The sequence below is a fragment of the Benincasa hispida genome, chromosome 3 (genome assembly GCF_027475165.1).
Source record: "Benincasa hispida cultivar pf3 chromosome 3, pf3_genome.v1.1, whole genome shotgun sequence".
In the NCBI taxonomy this organism is placed as follows: domain Eukaryota; kingdom Viridiplantae; phylum Streptophyta; class Magnoliopsida; order Cucurbitales; family Cucurbitaceae; genus Benincasa; species Benincasa hispida.
The window spans coordinates 24,079,152-24,098,690 of NC_143480.1; the positions used below are offsets into that span (position 1 = coordinate 24,079,152).

The 19,539-nt window shown below is 34.4% G+C and overlaps 2 protein-coding genes and 1 long non-coding RNA gene across 4 annotated transcripts; 2 read left to right on the forward strand and 1 right to left on the reverse strand.

The window, feature by feature from the left end:
* Window positions 1-1,031: 1,031 nt before the first annotated feature.
* On the reverse strand, window positions 1,032-6,278 carry LOC120073862 (DUF21 domain-containing protein At4g33700-like). Of its 2 annotated transcripts, XM_039026750.2 has the most exons (12): window positions 6,101-6,278; window positions 5,886-5,962; window positions 5,714-5,797; window positions 5,472-5,585; window positions 5,054-5,140; window positions 4,830-4,969; window positions 4,638-4,725; window positions 4,485-4,558; window positions 3,974-4,098; window positions 3,632-3,891; window positions 2,119-2,180; window positions 1,032-1,900 (listed from the first exon to the last, which is right to left on the reverse strand). In XM_039026750.2, the coding sequence occupies exons 1-12, from the start codon at window positions 6,276-6,278 to the stop codon at window positions 1,873-1,875; spliced, it is 1,317 nt and encodes a 438-aa protein (XP_038882678.2). In that variant the 3' UTR covers window positions 1,032-1,872. The 2 variants fall into 2 exon arrangements, with proteins under 2 accessions (XP_038882678.2, XP_038882679.2); XM_039026751.2 differs by lacking the exons at window positions 1,032-1,900; window positions 2,119-2,180 and adding an exon at window positions 3,291-3,544.
* On the forward strand, window positions 3,642-6,531 carry LOC120073864 (uncharacterized). The gene is made up of 3 exons (XR_005480829.2): window positions 3,642-3,778; window positions 3,915-3,961; window positions 5,483-6,531. It is a non-coding gene; the product is annotated as an uncharacterized LOC120073864 (long non-coding RNA).
* Window positions 6,532-9,373: 2,842 nt separating this feature from the next.
* LOC120073186 (putative pectin methylesterase CGR2) lies at window positions 9,374-15,890 on the forward strand. Its single transcript, XM_039025859.2, has 7 exons — window positions 9,374-9,634; window positions 10,328-10,467; window positions 10,655-10,694; window positions 10,829-10,867; window positions 12,045-12,419; window positions 13,031-13,086; window positions 15,465-15,890. Exons 2-7 carry the CDS (start codon window positions 10,354-10,356, stop codon window positions 15,615-15,617), a joined length of 777 nt encoding a protein of 258 aa, XP_038881787.1. The 5' UTR covers window positions 9,374-9,634; window positions 10,328-10,353; the 3' UTR covers window positions 15,618-15,890.
* Window positions 15,891-19,539: the final 3,649 nt, after the last annotated feature.

The following is a 19,539-nucleotide window of genomic DNA, read 5'->3' on the forward strand; positions in this document are numbered from 1 at the left end:
GATATCGTCTGCCTTTATCAGCTTCACTTGCCAATCGGGTTTCACAGTAGTCAGAGTGCAAAGTCGTTCGAGATGCCCAGTAATTCCTTCGTTCGTAGAACCATGATTAGAGCATTTCTCTAACATGTTCAATCAAGCATACTATGGGCATCAGTCGATACTCTTTAGTTAAGGAATTGAAACACTCTGCACTGTTGGATGTCATGTTATCATATCTTCGTTCTATTTGGTAAATCCGTGCCCACCTTTGAAGACTGATGTCTTCTAAATATTTCGTGACAACACTATCTCTAAAACTGCGGAGTTCGTCCCATTTTGTCTGGAACTCTATCATGCGAAATGCCCTTGCTGCATCTCTAAATATCCCAACAACCGTGCTACTCTTAAAGTTTGTAACAAGATTTTGTTCTATATGCCATGTGCTCAATCCATGAAATGTTGTGGGAAAAAAATGCACGAATAGCATTGCCGATAGATCCATCCTATTAGACACAAACACCAGATTATTGGGTTCTCCGATACTGCATTTCAAGTTTGACATAAACCATTTCCATGATCGATCGGTTTCATTGTCCACTATTACATATGCTAGTGGGTATAATTGATTGTTCCCGTCCATAGAAACCGAAACCAATATGGTGCCTTTGTATTTTTCTTTCAAGTGCGACCCATTAACAATAATACAAAGCCAACAACTTGCAAAACCTCTAATACAAGGCCCTAATGCCATAAACATATACTTGAAATGCACCTCATCTTCAAGTTTGATCTCAAAGACTATACTTGGATTCTCTATTTTTAGCGCTTCTCCATAGGCATGTAGTATGAAGTATGAGTATTCTGGAGTACCTCTAGCGAGATCATATGTGGCTTCCCTTGCACGTCACGCTTTATCATAACTTATGTTCACGCCATAATCTCTCCTCATATCCTCAACGATATGACAAGGTTTATAAATACGTCCTATGCCCGTGAACTTATCTTTGATGAGTTGACCAACTATTGTAGTAGTTGCTTGTCTATGGTCGTGATTCAAAATTTCTATGGAACATGTGTACGAACTACAGTACTTTGTGATCTTGAATATATCAGACCCTTCCATTTTGACTGCACGAAGGCTCCACTTACATGTCTCCCCAATGCATTTGATAGTGAACAGAGATTTGGTTGATTTCCTGACCTTAAATTCAAAATTTTTGTTGTTGGACAGAATAGACAATCTCATTTTCAAGTCCTTTTTGCTAAAAAATAGTTGACCAACTTCAACGTCCTTTGTCCCAGATGAAGAGGTGCTAGGCATAATCAACTCTGTCCTATGACTTGAAGACACAGATGGTAGAACCAATGAAGCTGTTGTAGAACGACGCACATCTCCATGATCACGATCCATTTCATTCAATTCTGTTGGTTGCTCATTCACATCCACATCCACTGAAAGACCACAATCCATATAATCGAATGTTGATGGTACAGTGTTGGTAGACAATGGAATATCATCCTCTTCCCGACGAAACTGATATGATTCCTCGTATTGTCTGTCCACAGCCGTATCATCATAACTCATATTTCCAAACCCCATTCCAACCCTTTCGTCTGTTTAGACTTCAACATTACAGCTATCTGAAGTCTACTAAGCTCTTCTCGCAAAAGAAAGAAGTGAAGATCATCATCATCCATTATGTATTGTGGAGGGGCTTCAAATTCAAGATTATATTTAACCTTCAGGATAGAATCAAACTCTGAAGAACTGACTTTTGTAGCCCTGTAAATGCGAGATTTAAGTTCTTCATGATTCACTGTAGGGGGCACAACAATTCCTTTCAACTGTCCCCCAATATATGAACTTTCATTCTCATCCCATTCACCTCCAAATCAAATAAATAGACACTTTTCTGTCATCCTACAAAGCAAGAGAACATTTGTCATTAAGTTGTACAAGCAATTGAAGTGTATTCTCGCTCTCTCTCAAAATCTCGCTCTCGCTCTCGCTCTTGCTCAAAATCTCGCTCTCTCTCTTACTTTTCCTCTTTCTTACTCTCTCCCAATACAAAATTTTGTAATTCTACCCTTCCAGAAATAACACATAAAAAATAATTAAACAGACTCAAAATAATTTACCTTTCTGAAAAAGTTGTTCCTTTCTGAGAAAGCCTCGTCTTGGAAATCCCCGTTCGAAAAATCTTCGTTCAACAAAACACCGGCGAAAATCAGAGAAGTAATCACCTTTGAAATGAAGTTTAGAGTTTAAATAAATCACCATTGTATTGTGTTTAGGTATTATTGATTTGATTTGAGGGTTCCGTCGTGACATTTTGTCAAATCAACAGTACACTGACAAACAATCACATCAAACCAGGGAATTTCAAGCGAGAGCAAGAGTGAGAGCAAGAGCATTTAATCAGACAAGAGCGAGATTTACCACGTGAGGCCGGTGTAAAGACAATTTACGTAATTTGGTTTGACGATGATGTCAGCTGCGGGTCAATTGACATTATTTTTTAAGAATGGGTCATTTCACATTTTGGGCCCAATTTTTGGGTCATCCGTACAAATTTCCCAAAATACTTGAGTTGACACATGCCATTTTTTTTTAAAATGATTAAAGAAATATATATATTTTTGTGTAAAGAAGTATTGCTCTCATCTATACAACACAAATTCTAAATCTCACAAGACAGTTTGCTCTGACAGGCAGATATAAGCATCGCTATGAATTAATCTGTACAGGATCCTAACCATTACAGCTGAAACGTTAGATCGTGATTCAATCTGAGTCCACGGAGATTTTGCTTTGTGTTTTATCATTAATATGATTTATCTCTACCTTAACCTTTTTTTTTTTTTTTTTGGTTTCAAATGTATGCATTCTCATCGTTTCGTCTTATTTATAAATAAAGAAGATGATAGTTTTAATTTTTGCTGATTTGAAATATCTGCTTGGTGCAGAAAGCACTTGGATCAATTTGAAATAGGTATATCCATCTGATCCAACAATTAGCGTGGAAGTTCTATGCCAAAGTCTAGTACTACTATGTGGTTCTATCACTATGTGAGAAATTCACTTCTCAAGGAATATAAAGTTCCTGACATCTGCAACTTTATGTATGTAAATTTCTCAATAGATCAATTACCCGAGAACTGTTACTTTTCTTTCAACTTAAACTACTTCTACCTTTCCTTTAGTTTGGCAATTCTTGCAGGGTTATGTTTCTATACCTTGAAGAAAATTTCTGCATTGAGCTTAAATCTTCTACATGCCTATTTCATCAGGCAGTGTCAAAGGGAACGTGGGAAACAAGAAACTGATGTTATACTTCTGTCCATGGAAAAGTGAGGTATAAACTTTCAAATGATCATGTCAAAGTAATAATAGGTTCCTTTTCAAGTAGAAAAAATCAAGCATTCCCTTTAGCAGTTGCTAATATAATCTAATTAAATCAATGTCTTGTATCACTTCATTTTTTTTTTTTTGAGTTCTTCCTTTATGTTGACTTTTAGCAAATGACCTCTAAGTGCGATTATCTGTCTCATCATAGATTTCCTCCTGCAGTGAACATCAATTAAGACTAGAATAATCAAACTTTGTAACATTGATAGGAAGATAGAATTGTAGATAGAGGATGTGCTATACCTGTAAAAGCTCCTCAATGACATCTTCAAGTGTTATGATGCCGATTGCTTCCCCCTCTTCAGAGAGCTTGGGCAACAGGTCATCGGCAATATGCAAGACCTCTGAGTTGAGGTCTTTGGACCATTTTTTACTTCCAGAGAACTTTCGGTAGGAATTACTACGATCGACAAATGTGTTTAACCTTTTTAGCGATCTCTTGCTCTTTAAACTCTTTTCCTGTTGATGATTTTCACCATCGATATCCACTTTCACATCGTTTGCTGCATGTTCATTTGTGTTATAGGTATCATTGTCAAAGTGAAGAAGCCAAGTTAAGTAGAAATGAAAAAGGTAAATGCTTACCCTCAAGTTGATTTCCGTTGACAGACTTCTCTGGATTTTCTTTTTCTCTAACGACAACAGCCATATGACTATGACCTTTCTGGAAATCATTTAGAATGTCGTATAATGGGATTGTTTTTGAGACCCTGATGGACAAGTTTGGATTTTTAGTGAAAATGAAAGTTCTTTTTTTCTTTCAACTAGGAAATGCGTTTTATATTTAGGTTTTGTAACTATGTTCTTCGATTTAACCCAAGTGAAGGGGTTTCTATAATCACATTAGCCTAAATGAGCAGGCATTCATTTGTATGTTAACATAAGCCTAGTGGGAAGTAAACAAGGAGTCCAGAAAGAATCCTCATTTTGCTTACTGCTGCATTAGTATCCATTACTGATGATTAAAGAATAAAAAATCATATGGCTGATAGTGATGGGGAATGATGTGGTAGTCCAGCTTCTCTTAGATCAGCTGTGTTATCTGAAAATACTTCCTAATATGGAGTATACAGAAAAATTAGGGGCATAAAAGTACCTTGGAATTTTCCGAATTGGGAAGTTCTTAATTGGTACCCCATCTGGTGAAAGCCTAGTTATTAAATTTTTCACCTACAATTTAAATATGAAGATTTCAGGTAAAAGAATGTTACTGTTATTATTATTACTAATTGGCATGGATGAACATTACCAATATGAGGCCAATGATATTTGTAGGGCGTTCATAGAACACAGGCACTCTGCTATGTCCTTTCTCCAGAATTAACTTGATCAAGTTGCTGCATTGTTTTCATCAATATATTTATTAGGATGGAGGAAAGAAGAAGAATGAAGTTGGTGCATTTCTCTGTGGGGAAGGTGATGATCAGCTTAGGTAGTAAACCTGTCAAGGTTAGCGTTAATATCGATCCCAAAAGTTTTAGAAATGGGAGTCATGACATCTCTCGCGACCTTCTCAGTGAGTTCTAGTGCTCCTCCTATTATGGTTGTTTCATCTCGTGTCAACTCTCCTCCTTTTCCAGCCTGCAGTTTTAAGGAACCAAACTTAGCCTCACAAAAGAGAACATGAGTGAGAAAGACAGTTTACTTGTGTTTGAGACAAATTACCTCATTTCCATGAAAATCTACAAGTGTTTTCAGTTCTGCTCTACGAAACAAAGCTTTATGGTCTTTACCCAATGAAAAGTCCAATAGCTAGTCAAAATGAAATCAAACAATCAATTTTTTGGGTTTTTGATACTGTTCTGTTTCCACCCACTTGGGGACTAAAACTGCGATTCAGTTCATTCTTGAAAAATTGAAATTAGACGGCATGAATTGAGACTCGTGTATATAGATATGCATATGTACTGTTTTTTCTGTTTTTTCTTTATCGTTATGTTTGTTAACCTTTTCTTTTGTTATGCCATGTACTTCTACCCTACAAATGTTTTAAAACTAGATCACAAAACAAATATAGTGAATGAACAACTTTTTGTTATTAAATGTGCTTTAGCAATCAAATTTGGCTGAAGAAAACAATTACCTTGCTTATAGGATATGCAACAGGAAAGCAAATACAAACAAGAACCCTTACAAAAGGGGTCACTGTTGCACCAATTGCTAAACCATATCTAGAACAAACAGCTTGAGGAATAATCTGCAGAAAGGAAGCAACACATAAGAACATGCCCTTAACCTTGTTCATTAACTTGGCCTAAAAGCTACATAACTTGTTCTCACTAAGAATACTAACAAAGGTAATTAAGTGAAAGTTTGATATATCACCTCACCAAATAATAAGATCAAAGTGACAGAGATCAATATAGCTCCCCAAGCTGTCACCAAGCTGTCCAAAAATATTGGAAGTGCCTGTTAAAGCAAATGCAAAACTATGATGTGTTTTCTTCAGCTGATACAATACAACAAAAAGCTTAACTTTCCAACAGTTTACAATTACCTCCATGGCTGCAGCATTACAGATCAATAAAGTGCAAAGCAGCAAGTGTTGTCTTCTAACAACTGGCAATATCCTTGCTGTCATGTTGATGAGAGATTGCCAAATTCTTGTTAGTAGCAAAGATTAAAAGAAAAACCCCATTGAGAAAGAAAACACATAAATTTTTCCCCAGGAAAGTGAAATAAAAAGGATGAGAATGAAGAAGAATAGATGACCAGCATGTTTACGGTGACTTGGTTTTCCAGACTTGGCAAGAACTTCAATCTCAACAAGGCTCATAGACATGAGCCCAAGAGTGAGGCCAGACATCAACCCAGCAAACAACACCAAGAAGATGACTATTCCAATGCGACCGAAAAATCCTGTAGTGCAGCAACTATATTCCACTCCCATTTTCAGTACTAGCTGCTTCTTCTCCTTGACTTGTTGGTGTTGGTTCAGAAAGAGAAGCTTCAAAAACTAGCTAAAAAAGCTCTGAAATTCTTGGAGACAGGAAAAAGAAGACATCCTATGGTTGTTCCATCTCAGATTCTGTATGGTTAGTTAATTGGTGTGTGGTTAATTTGGTTGGTATGTTTAGCTTCTTTTGTATCAGAAGGATTTCACTTCATACAAGGTGATTTGAATCGTGTTTTTATACTTGAAACTTTTGCATTTCTACAATTTTAAGCTGAGTTTTTTTTTTTAATGACTTTTGAGGATAGGTTTATCCAAAACACCATTGGTAGTGTTTTACTATACAATCAAACCAAAGGAGAATTGAGCTATAGATAATAAAGTGCATTTTATTCTATTCTAGTAGGCAGTATGTATTAATCTTTTGTTAAGCTTCTTTTAATTGTGCTATTTGTTAATAGCAACAAGCTCCCTATATTGTTATGATATTGTCTTGGGGTAACTTCTTATTGATTTATTTTTGGTTTCACCTACTCAAAATAGATTTATATTAATAGAAATAATTTTCTTCATTTTTATACTATGGATCTCTTCTTTCGACTTAAGATCTCTTTTATTATGGAACGTGTTCATTATGTTCCATTTCCTAGAAAGTTGTAGAAATTCCCACCTTAGTGAATCATAACCACTCTCCAAGTGCAAACTCTTTGTTTGTTTTTTTTTGTTTTTTGTTTTGTTTTGTTTTTTGTTTGTTTTTTTTAAATATTACACTCTTGAACTAAGCATTAACGATTTGAAACTAAAATTGAAAATTTAATGATACTAATGGAAATTATATTTTGTTATACAAAAGTTTAATATATCAAAATAGAAAATCTCATGGTGTTAAGGACTACCATTTGCAACCGAAAGATAAAATAAAGTATTAGAACAATATAGAAAATATGATAAGATGATACTTGGACAGAATGGACAGATTAATTGACCGTTGTGACAAGAACAGAAAGCTTTGAACATATTCTATACTTGTTCTTGAAGATGAGAAAATACATCCAGCTCATAACCAAGTCCAAATTTAAATCAAATTTAGTCATTAAGGACTCATTTTACAATAATTTTATTTATTAATTTTAACAGAGATTTTGAAACTAAATCTCAATAAAACATGAACTTTGATCTAAAATATTAATTTCATAACGATATTAAAAGATATAAATTCCCAATTAAGAATATTTGAAATCTTTACTTGCAATGGTGAAAAATATGAATGTGAATCTGATTCCCAATTGTTGCAGTCCGTCGAAAAAAGTGAGAATTGATGGAATATTAAACATTGTTTCTTAGTGACAGATGTAGTTTCTTCTTTTGCAAATATGCTTTACACACTACACAATTTCTGCTCTTTATTTTTATTTTTATTTTAGGTTAAAATCTTAAATTCTCTGAACTCTAAGATTTTTAACCTAAAGTAAAAATGGATGAGTGATAATCTAAAATTATTACAAATTTGAAAATAATCTTAAATTACTACAAATTAGAAGTTAGTAAATTGTAACTTTAATAAAAATTCAAGAACCAAAAGTGGTCTAAAACATTTATTTTATTTTTCCGTTACTTGAAATTTAATCTTAGAAAAGGTAATAAATGTTTTTTCTACTCAATTTTACTTAGATGGACATATATTTCACACCTATGTAAACACTTATCGCAGTTTTATCAAAATTTATTTTTAACTAATGAAGCTCCGTTCAATTCTGATTATTCTCTATAGTTTTGTTTACCTCACAAATATTTTAGTGAAAATCTAAATATATAATTTTTAAATATAAGCGGAAGTGTGTAACTAGACCTTAATGCTAAGTTGTATTAGATTGGTTTTGTAATTCAATAGTTGAGGTTAGGTTATAGAACATCCAACAAAAATGATTAATTTATATCATAAAGAAATATGGGAAGAAATCTATGAAAATGCTATCAAGGAAAGAAACTGCTAATTTGTTTTTGTTTTTTTTTTGGAAAAAAAAAATTATGACTATCTTGGTAGATAAGATAATCGTCACCTTTTGGAGTTGTTTGGGGGACATGATATAAGATGTGGGGAGTTCTGATGTCTGGAGAGTTCTAATGTCTAGAGAGTTCTGATGAGTATGTTCAAGCATTAAGATGATAAACGATACACGGAAGAAAAATGACAGTGGGATACGAAACACGTTTCGAAAATGGGCTTACAAACAATTAAAATCGGCGAGGACCTCCAAACATTAAGATGATATAGGATATGGGGATATACTATATCATGTTGGCCCCTAAACAGCCCATTTACGTAATTTGAACTAAAAAAATAATGGTCTAAAAAAGGAATTTCATATTATATTGAAATTCAATACAATAGTTTTAATTAGCATAAAGAAAAAAAGTTTACAAATTTAGAAAAACAAATAGTAGCATAATGATTGATATGAACAATTAACTCAACCATGGCTAATAAAGATCATAACCTATGGGATGGAACATCCTTGTGGATGCATATTGAGGTGTTGTGAAGGGAGAGTAGTGTGGTTAGGAGGGTTTATTCTAGTATGATTCTAAATTGATATAATAATACTTGACAACGAGTTAAATTTGGAGGATCATTACGTTAACATACAAAAAATTCATATAATAGTTGACATGTGTAAATGTGTCAGTATAATAAAAAAAATTATCGAAACACTCATTTTAAGTTGGAAGAGTCACCTTGCACATGAATTGCATAATCTTAACTTATTCAACTAAGTCCAAACTCAAATTTAATAACTTAAAAAAGGTGTGTTGGAACAAATATTGTACCAATGTGCATATTCTCTTGTTTGTGCCGACTATTAAAAAAAAAAAAAAGGGACTATTACTACTAGTAGCTCGACTATTACTTCTTAGGCCAATGTATGTTGAGAATTAGAATTTGTGGGCCTAAGTTTAGGTTGTTGGCAAGGCCTACGGGCCGGAAATATGAGCTGAAGGCTTGGCCCTGTGGGTTTGGATGATGGGCCGAGTACGGCCGACAGAAATGCCGTCCATTCAATTATTGCAAAGGCGCGTGACAGTGCGCGGGTTGAAGGGTCCCGCCATTGCCCTCTTCTCTCACTACTCAATAATCTCATTACATCAACCGCTAAAATTACGACCCCTTCCTCTCTATTTCCCACTTGCATTTCCTCTTTCTCCTTCTCTCTCCCCTCTTGTTGGATGTAACTACGCACAACGACTAATAAAACCCCAAAAAGGAAAATTTAATCTTCAGATCCAAGATCTGGACTTTCACACACTAAATGCTGCTGCTGCTTTCCTTCTTCTCTGATCTGATCTGATCTGAGGTGATTTTCCTAGATCCCAATATGTTTCTCTTACCTTTGTGTTTGTTTCCTTTATCTATTCTTTTAGCTCAATTTCTGTAGTTTATTCACAACTCGGAAGGAAGGTTTATACTGCTTTTTTTGTTTGTTTGTTTGTTTCTTTATTCTAATGTGAAAGATATCGACCCACAATGCTACATTACGGCGATCTATGTGCTTTCTTCAGTTACCAGTATGACATTATATTGTTTTGTCCGGTTGGTGTTTTTTTTTTTCTCCCCTCTTCAATCGTGGGCTAAATTTGCTTCTTTTCGTTAACTTTCTCGGATTTTGTTTTCTGGGTTCTAAATCTCTGAAATTATAGGCTATAAATAAGTGTTCTGCTTATGGAGACCATAAATGATGATTTAGAAAATAGATTGAGCTTTGCAGCTCGTGTTGTTTGCTGATTTACTCGATTTTGTTGGGTTGGGATGTTGGAAGTGGGGGAGGCATGGAAATGAGTGACCACAGGTGTATAGGATCTGAAATTTCCCTCAAGGGTTTCATCCAAGTGTCGGTGACTTTCTATAACAAGTTGCTACATTCAGGCCAATGATTTTAGGGACTGATGTGCATATTTTTTTAACAAAGTTTTGGTTCCATGGGATCATATTGTCTATTTAATGGATATGCAATCTAACTATCACTTGTTTATGTTTTTATCAAATGCAGATTCATATTCTTTTGAACTATTAATCATGCAACGGAGGCAACCTACTTCCACGCGTCGCAATGGAAGCTTTCCATTTGCTGGGGCCCTGAATGCAAAATCAAAATCATCTCCCTTGTTATCCATATGCCTGGTCCTTGTGGTAATTGCCATGATTGAGAATCAATTTTCTTTCCATATTTGTTTTTTTATTTCTTATCGTTTTCTTTAGACTAGTGCGGTGGGTGGATGATAATCTGTGATTGCACAGTACTTTTACCACTCAGTAAAATATAATCCATATAGTTGGTAATTGAATTTTGACCTTTTTGTTTTCTGGGTTTTCACAGGGGGCAGTTCTTCTACTTGTCTATGCTTTTAGTGGACCAGGTTCCCATTCGATTTTACATTTTATAGAGTTTTCATTACATTATAGTTTGGGCTGGTATACTTTGATTATGGTCAAAGAAATAAAAAGTGGGGGTTTGTTGTCTCATTCATTGAACTATTATTTATTAATGCAGGTTTATTTGGAGGCAGCAAGATAGTCAGCAAAATTGAAGGTAAAGTAAGATTTCCTTTTGTAGTCTCCTTGACGTTTAGGGAGCTTGCTTATCTCCCTCTTTATCACCTTTTTTTATGCTTATGCCTTTGAAAATTCTTTGACTTCTTTCAGATCACTATCCTCTAATGACAGCTTTGATTCCATTGACATACAAAATTTTAATGTTGTTTTTGAATCTATGCTTACCTAGCAATTGATAGATATTTTCCTTTGGCCTTTGGGTAAGATCCAAGATCCCAGAACATCCAAAGAGGTGAAATATTGCCCCCAACACTTCAAACTATATGAACAATGAAAGAAAAGACAGCTTCATCCTCCATTACTTGCAAAACAGAGCACGCAACAATTTGAACTTAACAGTAACTGTATCACTTTCTTGTACTTTATCTGCCATATCTGAGCCTCCCAAAAGAAGAATCCATGTTAAGACATTTACTCTTTCTAGACATTCATCTTCCATAAAGCGGTCGATAGGTCCCCTGGGATCAAGAAATTCCCAACGTCTACTATCTTCTCTCCCAACAACTCCCAGGGGTTATGGATTCCACGTACTAAATTTAATTGCATGTTTTTATTATTTTCTGGTTATTGTGGCACTAGTTTAATTTATTTTAATGAAGTAATGCATTGGCTGAAATAGTGCAGACTAAGCATTAAGGATAGCTATGTTATAAGTATACAATTAAAAATTCAGCTATGTTATAAGTATACAATTAAAAATTCAAACTGCGGCAAAATGATAAAAGGTGGAGGAAGTTGATTAGAGTGGGAAGCATCTTTGATAGATATTTCTTATGTTCTTGCACCGGTTTTATTATTGTATTGTATAGTTTGGTCTATTTTCAATTCCATATGGAAGTTTCCTAGATAAGTTTGCAATTTTATACTGTTCGTTTTCCTCCATGTCTTGATTCATTCGGAATGATGATATCACATTCATATTTCTCGTGTCTTGTTTGATGGGTTATTTTTAACTAACTTGCAAAGGCTGTGATATATAAAAATTTCATATGGTGGTTTGATAATCTTGATCAAGTTACTATGTAAGTATTTTAATGGTTAATCCTAGTGATGTTTCTATAACTTGATTGCTTCTACGAGCATTTACTTTTCAAAATTATAGTTTTGTTGGCTGAGGAGGTATTTAAACAGATAGATCGAAATTGAACCTGTAGGTGATTTTTCATGCACATTGGAGTTGCAAAGAGCAATACCCATCTTAAAGAAAGCATATGGTGATAGCATGCGTAAAGTTTTGCATGTTGGTCCCGATACCTGCTCTGTGGTATCTAAGCTGTTGAAAGAAGGTGAAACAGAAGCATGGGGCATAGAACCATATGACATAGAAGATGCTGATGGAAACTGCAAATCACTTGTGAACAAAGGCATTGTACGTGTGGCAGATATCAAATTCCCTCTACCCTATAGGGCAAAGTCATTTTCTCACGTTATCGTGTCAGATGCATTGGATTATCTATCCCCCAAATACCTGAACAAAACTCTTCCAGAATTCGCAAGGGTTTCTTCTGATGGTCTTGTTATATTTACTGGTAACTGTTTGAAAGCTCTATGCAACATCATAAAGATATCTTTCTATTGCATCATAATTTCACTACCAAGCACTTTCTGTTTTACACTCTTCATTTTCAACTTTTTTTTGAAGTGTATCTGCTGTCACTCTGGAAACTCCACAATCATGTGGTGAATATCCTCATTGAATGTTGGATGCTCTGTTCCTACTAACTGTACAAGTTAGGTACAGAGGATTTGAATCTAGGATGGAAAACTTAAGTTAACTAGCATTTTCCAGTTGAGCGATCATTGAGGATTAAGATTACTTTGTTTTGAGATAAAAGCTGCGACTAATGTTCAAATGTTTCACTTCTTTTCTTGACCCACAAGGAACCAATTGGAAAGTTCCTCTCAGCTGATTGTCACTATAACAATCATACACAATCATTTGGACTATAAATCTTGTCACTACGTTATGGATACTGAGAAACAACTAATAAAATTCAGAGTCTTCTCTATTGCATATCTTGTTTATTCTATTTCTCTTGCTAACAACATTTTGATGCTGGTCTTCATTATTTCTTATCCAATATTAATATTACTCCATTTGATAGGGAACTTGACCTTTTACTGTCTCTCTTTTGTCTAGGTTCCCCTGGCCAGCAGAAAGCAAAAGTAAATGAGTTATCAAAGTTTGGACGGCCGGTAAGCTACTACTTATTGCATGTTATTTGAATCTTGTGTGAGCCATCTTTATTGGATATGCTCATGCATAATGATTTTGTGTTTCTCACAAAAAATTATAAACAATATGGATGATATGTGAATTCACAGATGTGATTGCTAGTGGAACTATAATGAATAAGCAAGCTTTTAAAACGTAATCATATGGCTTCCATAGTTGTGGTTTAAGTCATATTACAATTAAGAAGCTGTACAAAGTTGTTCTTTCATTTTGTCTCAATGAAAGTCGTTTTTATAAAACATTTAGGTATTGATTTTTTTCTCTCTGCACAATTTTTGCACGAATCCAGCATTAGGAAAGTTGTACATTGACCCTTCCTCAAATCATAGCCTATCTAAGATTAAATAAATTGCAATGTTTAAATTTTGAAAATTTGCTTCTCTGTTGATTGTAGGTAGACTTTGTATCTCTATGTTTTTGAAAACTATATATACAATGCAATCACAAACCTTTTTGTAATTTATCATCGAGTCTATTTTACAGTTTACAGTGTTTTTTGATATTTCATAATTTGGGATATCTGTTGTTTATTTAAATTTTCAAGAATAACTTTAATTACAATGAGAATTCAGCTGACTAACATAATAAAGAGAGTTATGAAGAAAGGGTAGTGAACAATTTGAAGATTGAAGATTGTTCATACCATCAATGAAATTGTTTCTTATAAAAAAAATAGTAATAAATAAATAAATATAAATTTGAAGATTTAATTTCTTGTATATTGTTGGTAAGCTGGAGAGCTAGAGATATGACCTATAGAAAATCATTTTTTAAGGATTGTTCGATAATCTTCTTTTAGATAAGCTTGTGACAATACCTTTTGCTTGCCCTTGATTCATTTCTGTGCCCCCATTTGGGAATCCAAAGACAAGCATTTCTGAAATCTCTCTTCAAATTAAGCTTGTTTAGTGTTAGGAGTGCAAACAAAATCATACATTGGTTAGGGAAGAAAGATCTATGGTACGTAAGTGAGGATAATTATCTCAACTGGTATGATGCCTTTTGGGGTGGTTCCAAAAGCAAAGTCATGAGAGTTTATGCCCAAAGTGTATAATCATTCTATTGTAGAAATAGGTGGAGATTCCGTTGTCCTTATCATTTAGCTTGAGGCTCATTTCCTTTTCCGTTTCACTTTTGTAGGCTCCCTTTTATTTTGGATTTCTGGTTTGGTATAGCCCATGCTTTTGCCTTTTCATTGTTGTTAATGAAAGTTAGGTTTCATGAAAAGAAATAATATGCTTTATACTTATCATATTTTTAAAACATTGCTAACTCAGCTTATTATCACAAACTAAAGGTAGACGTTTCCAACAAAATTGTTTGGGTTAATTCTTTTATAAATAATAGTTGTTACGAATAGACTATAGTTTTTGGAGGAAAAATATGAGTAGAAGTATCTGAGTTTCAGACTTTAGACATTTGTATAGAGCTGGAAGCTCTAGGTGGGTATGTGAAGGAACAACCGAATGTTTAGAGGGTTGGATAAGGATTCTAATGATGTTTGGGCTCTTATTAGGTTTTGTGTTTCCCTTTGGTTTCAACTTCAATTTTTTTTTTAACTATTCTATAGGCACTATTTTGCTGACCCTTTTCTTTAGCGGGGTTCCATTTTGGGGGCATTTTTTTCTGCATGCCCTTATATATATATATATATAATATTTTTCCTCAATGGAAGTGGCTGCTTTATCTAAAATGAATGATTGAAGAAGAAATTTAAAGGGGTAAAAGTAAAAATTTAAGGAATCATATACATTAAAGAGGTTAAAAAAATTAGATTTTGGCCACAGCTTAATTTTCAGATTTTCATTTTGGTGTAAGCCTTTATATCAGACATGGACTAGTCAGATTAGTACTCAGTTTTAGAATTTCCGCTCTACTTTTTAGGATATGATGAGAGTGTTACGGAGGTGTCAACCTAGTTGAGATGTCCTGGTGCATTTATTGATCCTCTGTTTTGTTTTCTAGTGTTTGTTTCCTTTCATTCTCTTGTAACATCTTTCATTATCTTAATGAAGTGGGTTGTTTCTTGTTAAAAAAAAAAAAATACATTAAAGAGGTTTATGTCTAATGCTTTAAGCTTAAGATACCTTCATGAAGTGAACATTGGGAGACCAAAAGCCCCACCATACAACAGCGAGTAAATATCTTGATTCAATCTCAAATTGGATGAATTAAGACCGAAAATAGTTAGAGCATATGTTTTACATGGTATACTAGACGTTCATAATATGGTTGTTTTTTCTTTTGATAAGAAATAATATGGTTGTGTGATTTCATTAATGTAATGGATATATCGATTTTTTGAGAGAGTAATGGATACATTACTTCATATTTGAAGGCCAAAATGCGGAGCTCGTCTTGGTGGATTCGATTTTTTGTCCAAACAAGCTTAGAAGAGGACGAAGCCGCTGCCAAGAAATTTAAGCAAGCAGCAACCAAGCAGTCTTACAAGCCCGGCTGCCAAGTTTTCCATCTCAATTCATACCATTGATATCAAGTCACAAGATATGAAATTATTTTCTTACCCTCTTTTTTGTCTCCTTATCTTGTCATTCTTATGTTGTAAACAAACATAAGAGAAGCTAGGGAGGTGGAGAATCCGCAATTGATGTACGCTTTTTGTCTTTTTCTTCTTTTGATGGTGGGCTGGGGGAATATTATTGGCACAAAATTGTCAACCACAGGAGATTTTAGTGTTCTCAAGTTCTTACGTTACGATATATTAATTATTTTTATTTAATGAGATAAATACAACTGATATTCATATCGTTTTGGCTCTTTGCTTTCTTAGTATGTTTTCTACCTATTACTCGTCCTTCTCACTCAATCGATTGGACTCTGAACTTCAGCAAGCATATATCTGATGCATCCTGCCGAGATGTTGATAGTGTACAGTAATTTATCTTCTAAACTTTAGATTGTTGTTTCTACTGGAGTTTTTTTTTAGTACAAAACAAATGTGCGCAGAGATTGTCCATGTTATTCTCATGAATACAGTTACAAGTAACTTTAACTCAATGGCTGTCTTCTGAATCCATGCATCCTTGAAGTTTTCGTAGTACATAGAATTGTGTTGGTATTAAATGGTAATGTCTATTATAGCAAAATCTCGTTTCCTGGAAAATGGGTTTCAATTGTTCATCAAGAGAGTCAAGGAATGCTATCAAATTATCGAGATATTCCATCCATTCTTTCAACCTTGTAGTTTAGAAATGACTTGAGCTTGAAGTGGATATGAATTGCTTCCATATCTTGAAGTCTACAAGACAATTTTGAATTGCTAAGTGCCAGATTGTAGAAAAAATATAATAAATTTGATTTCGAATTGAAACCATTGATGATTTTAGTTATTGCTGTGTTTCTTTTCCATTTTCCTGTGAAGTATCCTGTCATGCTTATGCTTAACAGATTTGAATATCATGCAATATATAGCCTGCCACCTAAACAGCCCTGTGAGAGAAAATCAGAGGGCTTTGAAAAACAGAGGCCCAGGATGCGATTGAAGCTACATGGTTGTATCCGTGCTAACTTTGACGATCAAAGCCAACCTTTGAGAGATTTTGTTAAGAGGTTAGTAATTGGTTAATTATGATTAGCTTTCTCAGTAGGACTATTTTTTTATGCCAGGTTTCAAAACCAAGAAATGATTTGGGCCTTATTGATTGCTTCATCAATTCGCTTAGAATCTTCCAATTCCGTATCATTTCAATTCTGACACATCATCTTCTTGTTTTAAATGTTTAACACTCCCAAGTTCCAACATGATATAATTCCAAGGAAACTCTGTCCATAGTGAAAAGGCAAGTGCTTGAATGGTACTGTTCAGGTTGTAAATAGATATAATTGTATGCAGCAGTCGGGTTCTTTGCAACCAATTTCTGCCAACTTTGATACAGTGCCATTATAAAAACATGAAAATTGTTGTTTTTTTTACCAGAATGATGGGTCCTGATCTCACTGGGTCAGGGTCCTTGAATGTTTTGTGAAATGCTGGTTCATATGTCTATCTGGCCCATCTCAGCTCTTGGTGTTTCCCATTTAGGAACCCATCATCCAATCGTTATTAATTTTCCAGATTACAAACTATGTAGCTATTCATCTCAGTAAACCCAGCTGGCTGTGGGTCAATCCATCTTCCTTCATGGGCCTTTCCAAGTACACACCCACACATAAAACACACACAGCCAAACCAAAAATGGGCTAGCTTCATTTGAATCACACCATGTTCTCCAAATCATTATTTCTTGAGAGATTTTGGGTTTTCATCTCTGGTTTTTTCCAACTCTGAATCCACATGCATACACTTGCAACATCCCTTCTAACTTTGCTGGCAATTTGAGCAATCGCAAGGCATACATACTCAAAATTCATTCATTTGTAAGCTTTGAAATTGGAACTTTGTGTAGAGAGAATGGTTTGTATGTGTAATGTAGTAGTCATTTTCATGAGTTTCGAGACATGACAGCTTAGTCTCTAATTATGTGGTGGACCTTGCCTAACTAGCTAGCTGAGCAAATAGCTATAGCATGTCTGTAAATGGCCATAGCCAACTCCAATTTGCAGGCTTGTGACTAGTCACACACTGTTGAGGCCCCAAACTCCAACTCACACCACCACCCACTGTTTGATAAACCAATGGCATGCAATGTGGCATTAAACCTTGACTAGTTTAAGGTTCATTCCATGTAATACTTTTCTCCAGAAGAACCCAACTGTTCAAATTATTTAGGAAAATGAAGGGTCAAAAAACCAGTAGAAACAAAAACCAGTTAAATCAAGGTGAAAGTGTTAGGTAGCAGAAGAGAGAACACAGCTGGATTTTGGAATGGAGTGTAAAGAAAAATGGTCCCTATTGTCCTGAAGGAGCAGCACTGTTAATTTTGTAGAAGTGGGTGAATATATCAGCTTTTTTTTTTTTTTTTTTTTTTTTTTTTTTTTTTTTTTTTTTTTATATTTTGGGGGTGTGAGTGAAAGGACAAGAGCTTAATGGCTCCATGCTGAGTGTCATCAAAGCTTAGCGGCTAATGACCCACTTGCATATAATTGGTTTAGCGACAAAATCCTGGTCTACACCATTTCAATGCTCCTTTCAAGTTAATAAATACTTTGGACGGTTTGGTTTTCTTTTTGGACTTAGGGACATTTCTTTTCTCTGTTGTCTGCTCCAAAATCTGTAGATCTACCAAATTCTAGTCAATTTGCGATCATTGAATGTCTGGATGTTTTCTTTCTCTTTCTCCTTTCCATATTTTGACAAGCAATTTCCTCTATAACAAAACATAACTATTACATTGAGAGTTAAGAGCAGAGAAGCCATGGTTGCCATTCCAATTTGTAGGATAAACTCAACACAACCACTGGTATTGATCTTCTGAGAGAGAGAGAGACTTGATTAAAGTAGAGATTTGTGTTAATTAAGGAGATGATTAGTTGGAGATTAGTGAAAGAATTGAAGTATAAACTAGAGAGAAGAGAGGTTAAAAGGGTCCTACAAAATTGAAGGAGAGGAAACAAAGAGGGTCCATGGGAGTGTCTCCTCGGAAGAGGGTGAGGAATGGACTAACGTGAGGATCATGTTAGTTGTCACCGTAAGAGATTGTCTCATGAAATGGTCACTGAATCTTATGTGTGTAAGGTTTAAATGGTGGTGGTGGGGGCAATTAACCGAGGTTTTCACATGCCCTAATAACCCTTCTTCCTACAAATCACGTGGTCTTTCCTAATTAATTATTACCTTAATTTATAAATTTAGTTTTTGAACCTTAAAAGATATCATTTGGTCTCTAACCTTCTAAAACGATTTGATACCTCCATCTTTAAACTTTCAATTTTATTTATAATAGGTCTCTGGCATTTTTAAAGATCTTAAAAATTAATCAATCTATAATATTCAAAATTCGAATTTTGTTTTTGAAACTCTAAACTCTCAATTTTGTGTTTAGTAGATTTATGGAGTTTAAAAAATATCGAATAGGGTCAATGACTTATATAAAATTGAAAATTCAAAAACCTAGTGGACAAAGAACCGAAAGGATAAAGATTTATTAGATATTTTGTTAACAATTCAGACCTATTCCGTAGGTCTCACAAATAAACTTTTTAGATTAAATAACTCCTCTCGTTGTTTTAGAAATTTAGGGATTAAATAGATTCAAAGTAATTTAAGTAATTATTATTCTCTCTCACACATTGATCCTAATTGGGGTTTTGTTCTAATTAATTGAATGAGGGTTTCGTACTTGGAAACAAAAACACTGCTACTTATCACCGCACACTACGGTTCACTCTTAATTTGCACCAACCTACATACCTGTCCACAACTTAAATGCATTGACATTTGTCTTAATCCTTCACTTGTATGTTTGTTTAAAGACTTAAAAGTGATGGTTAATTAGATTCTTTTTTTGTTTTTA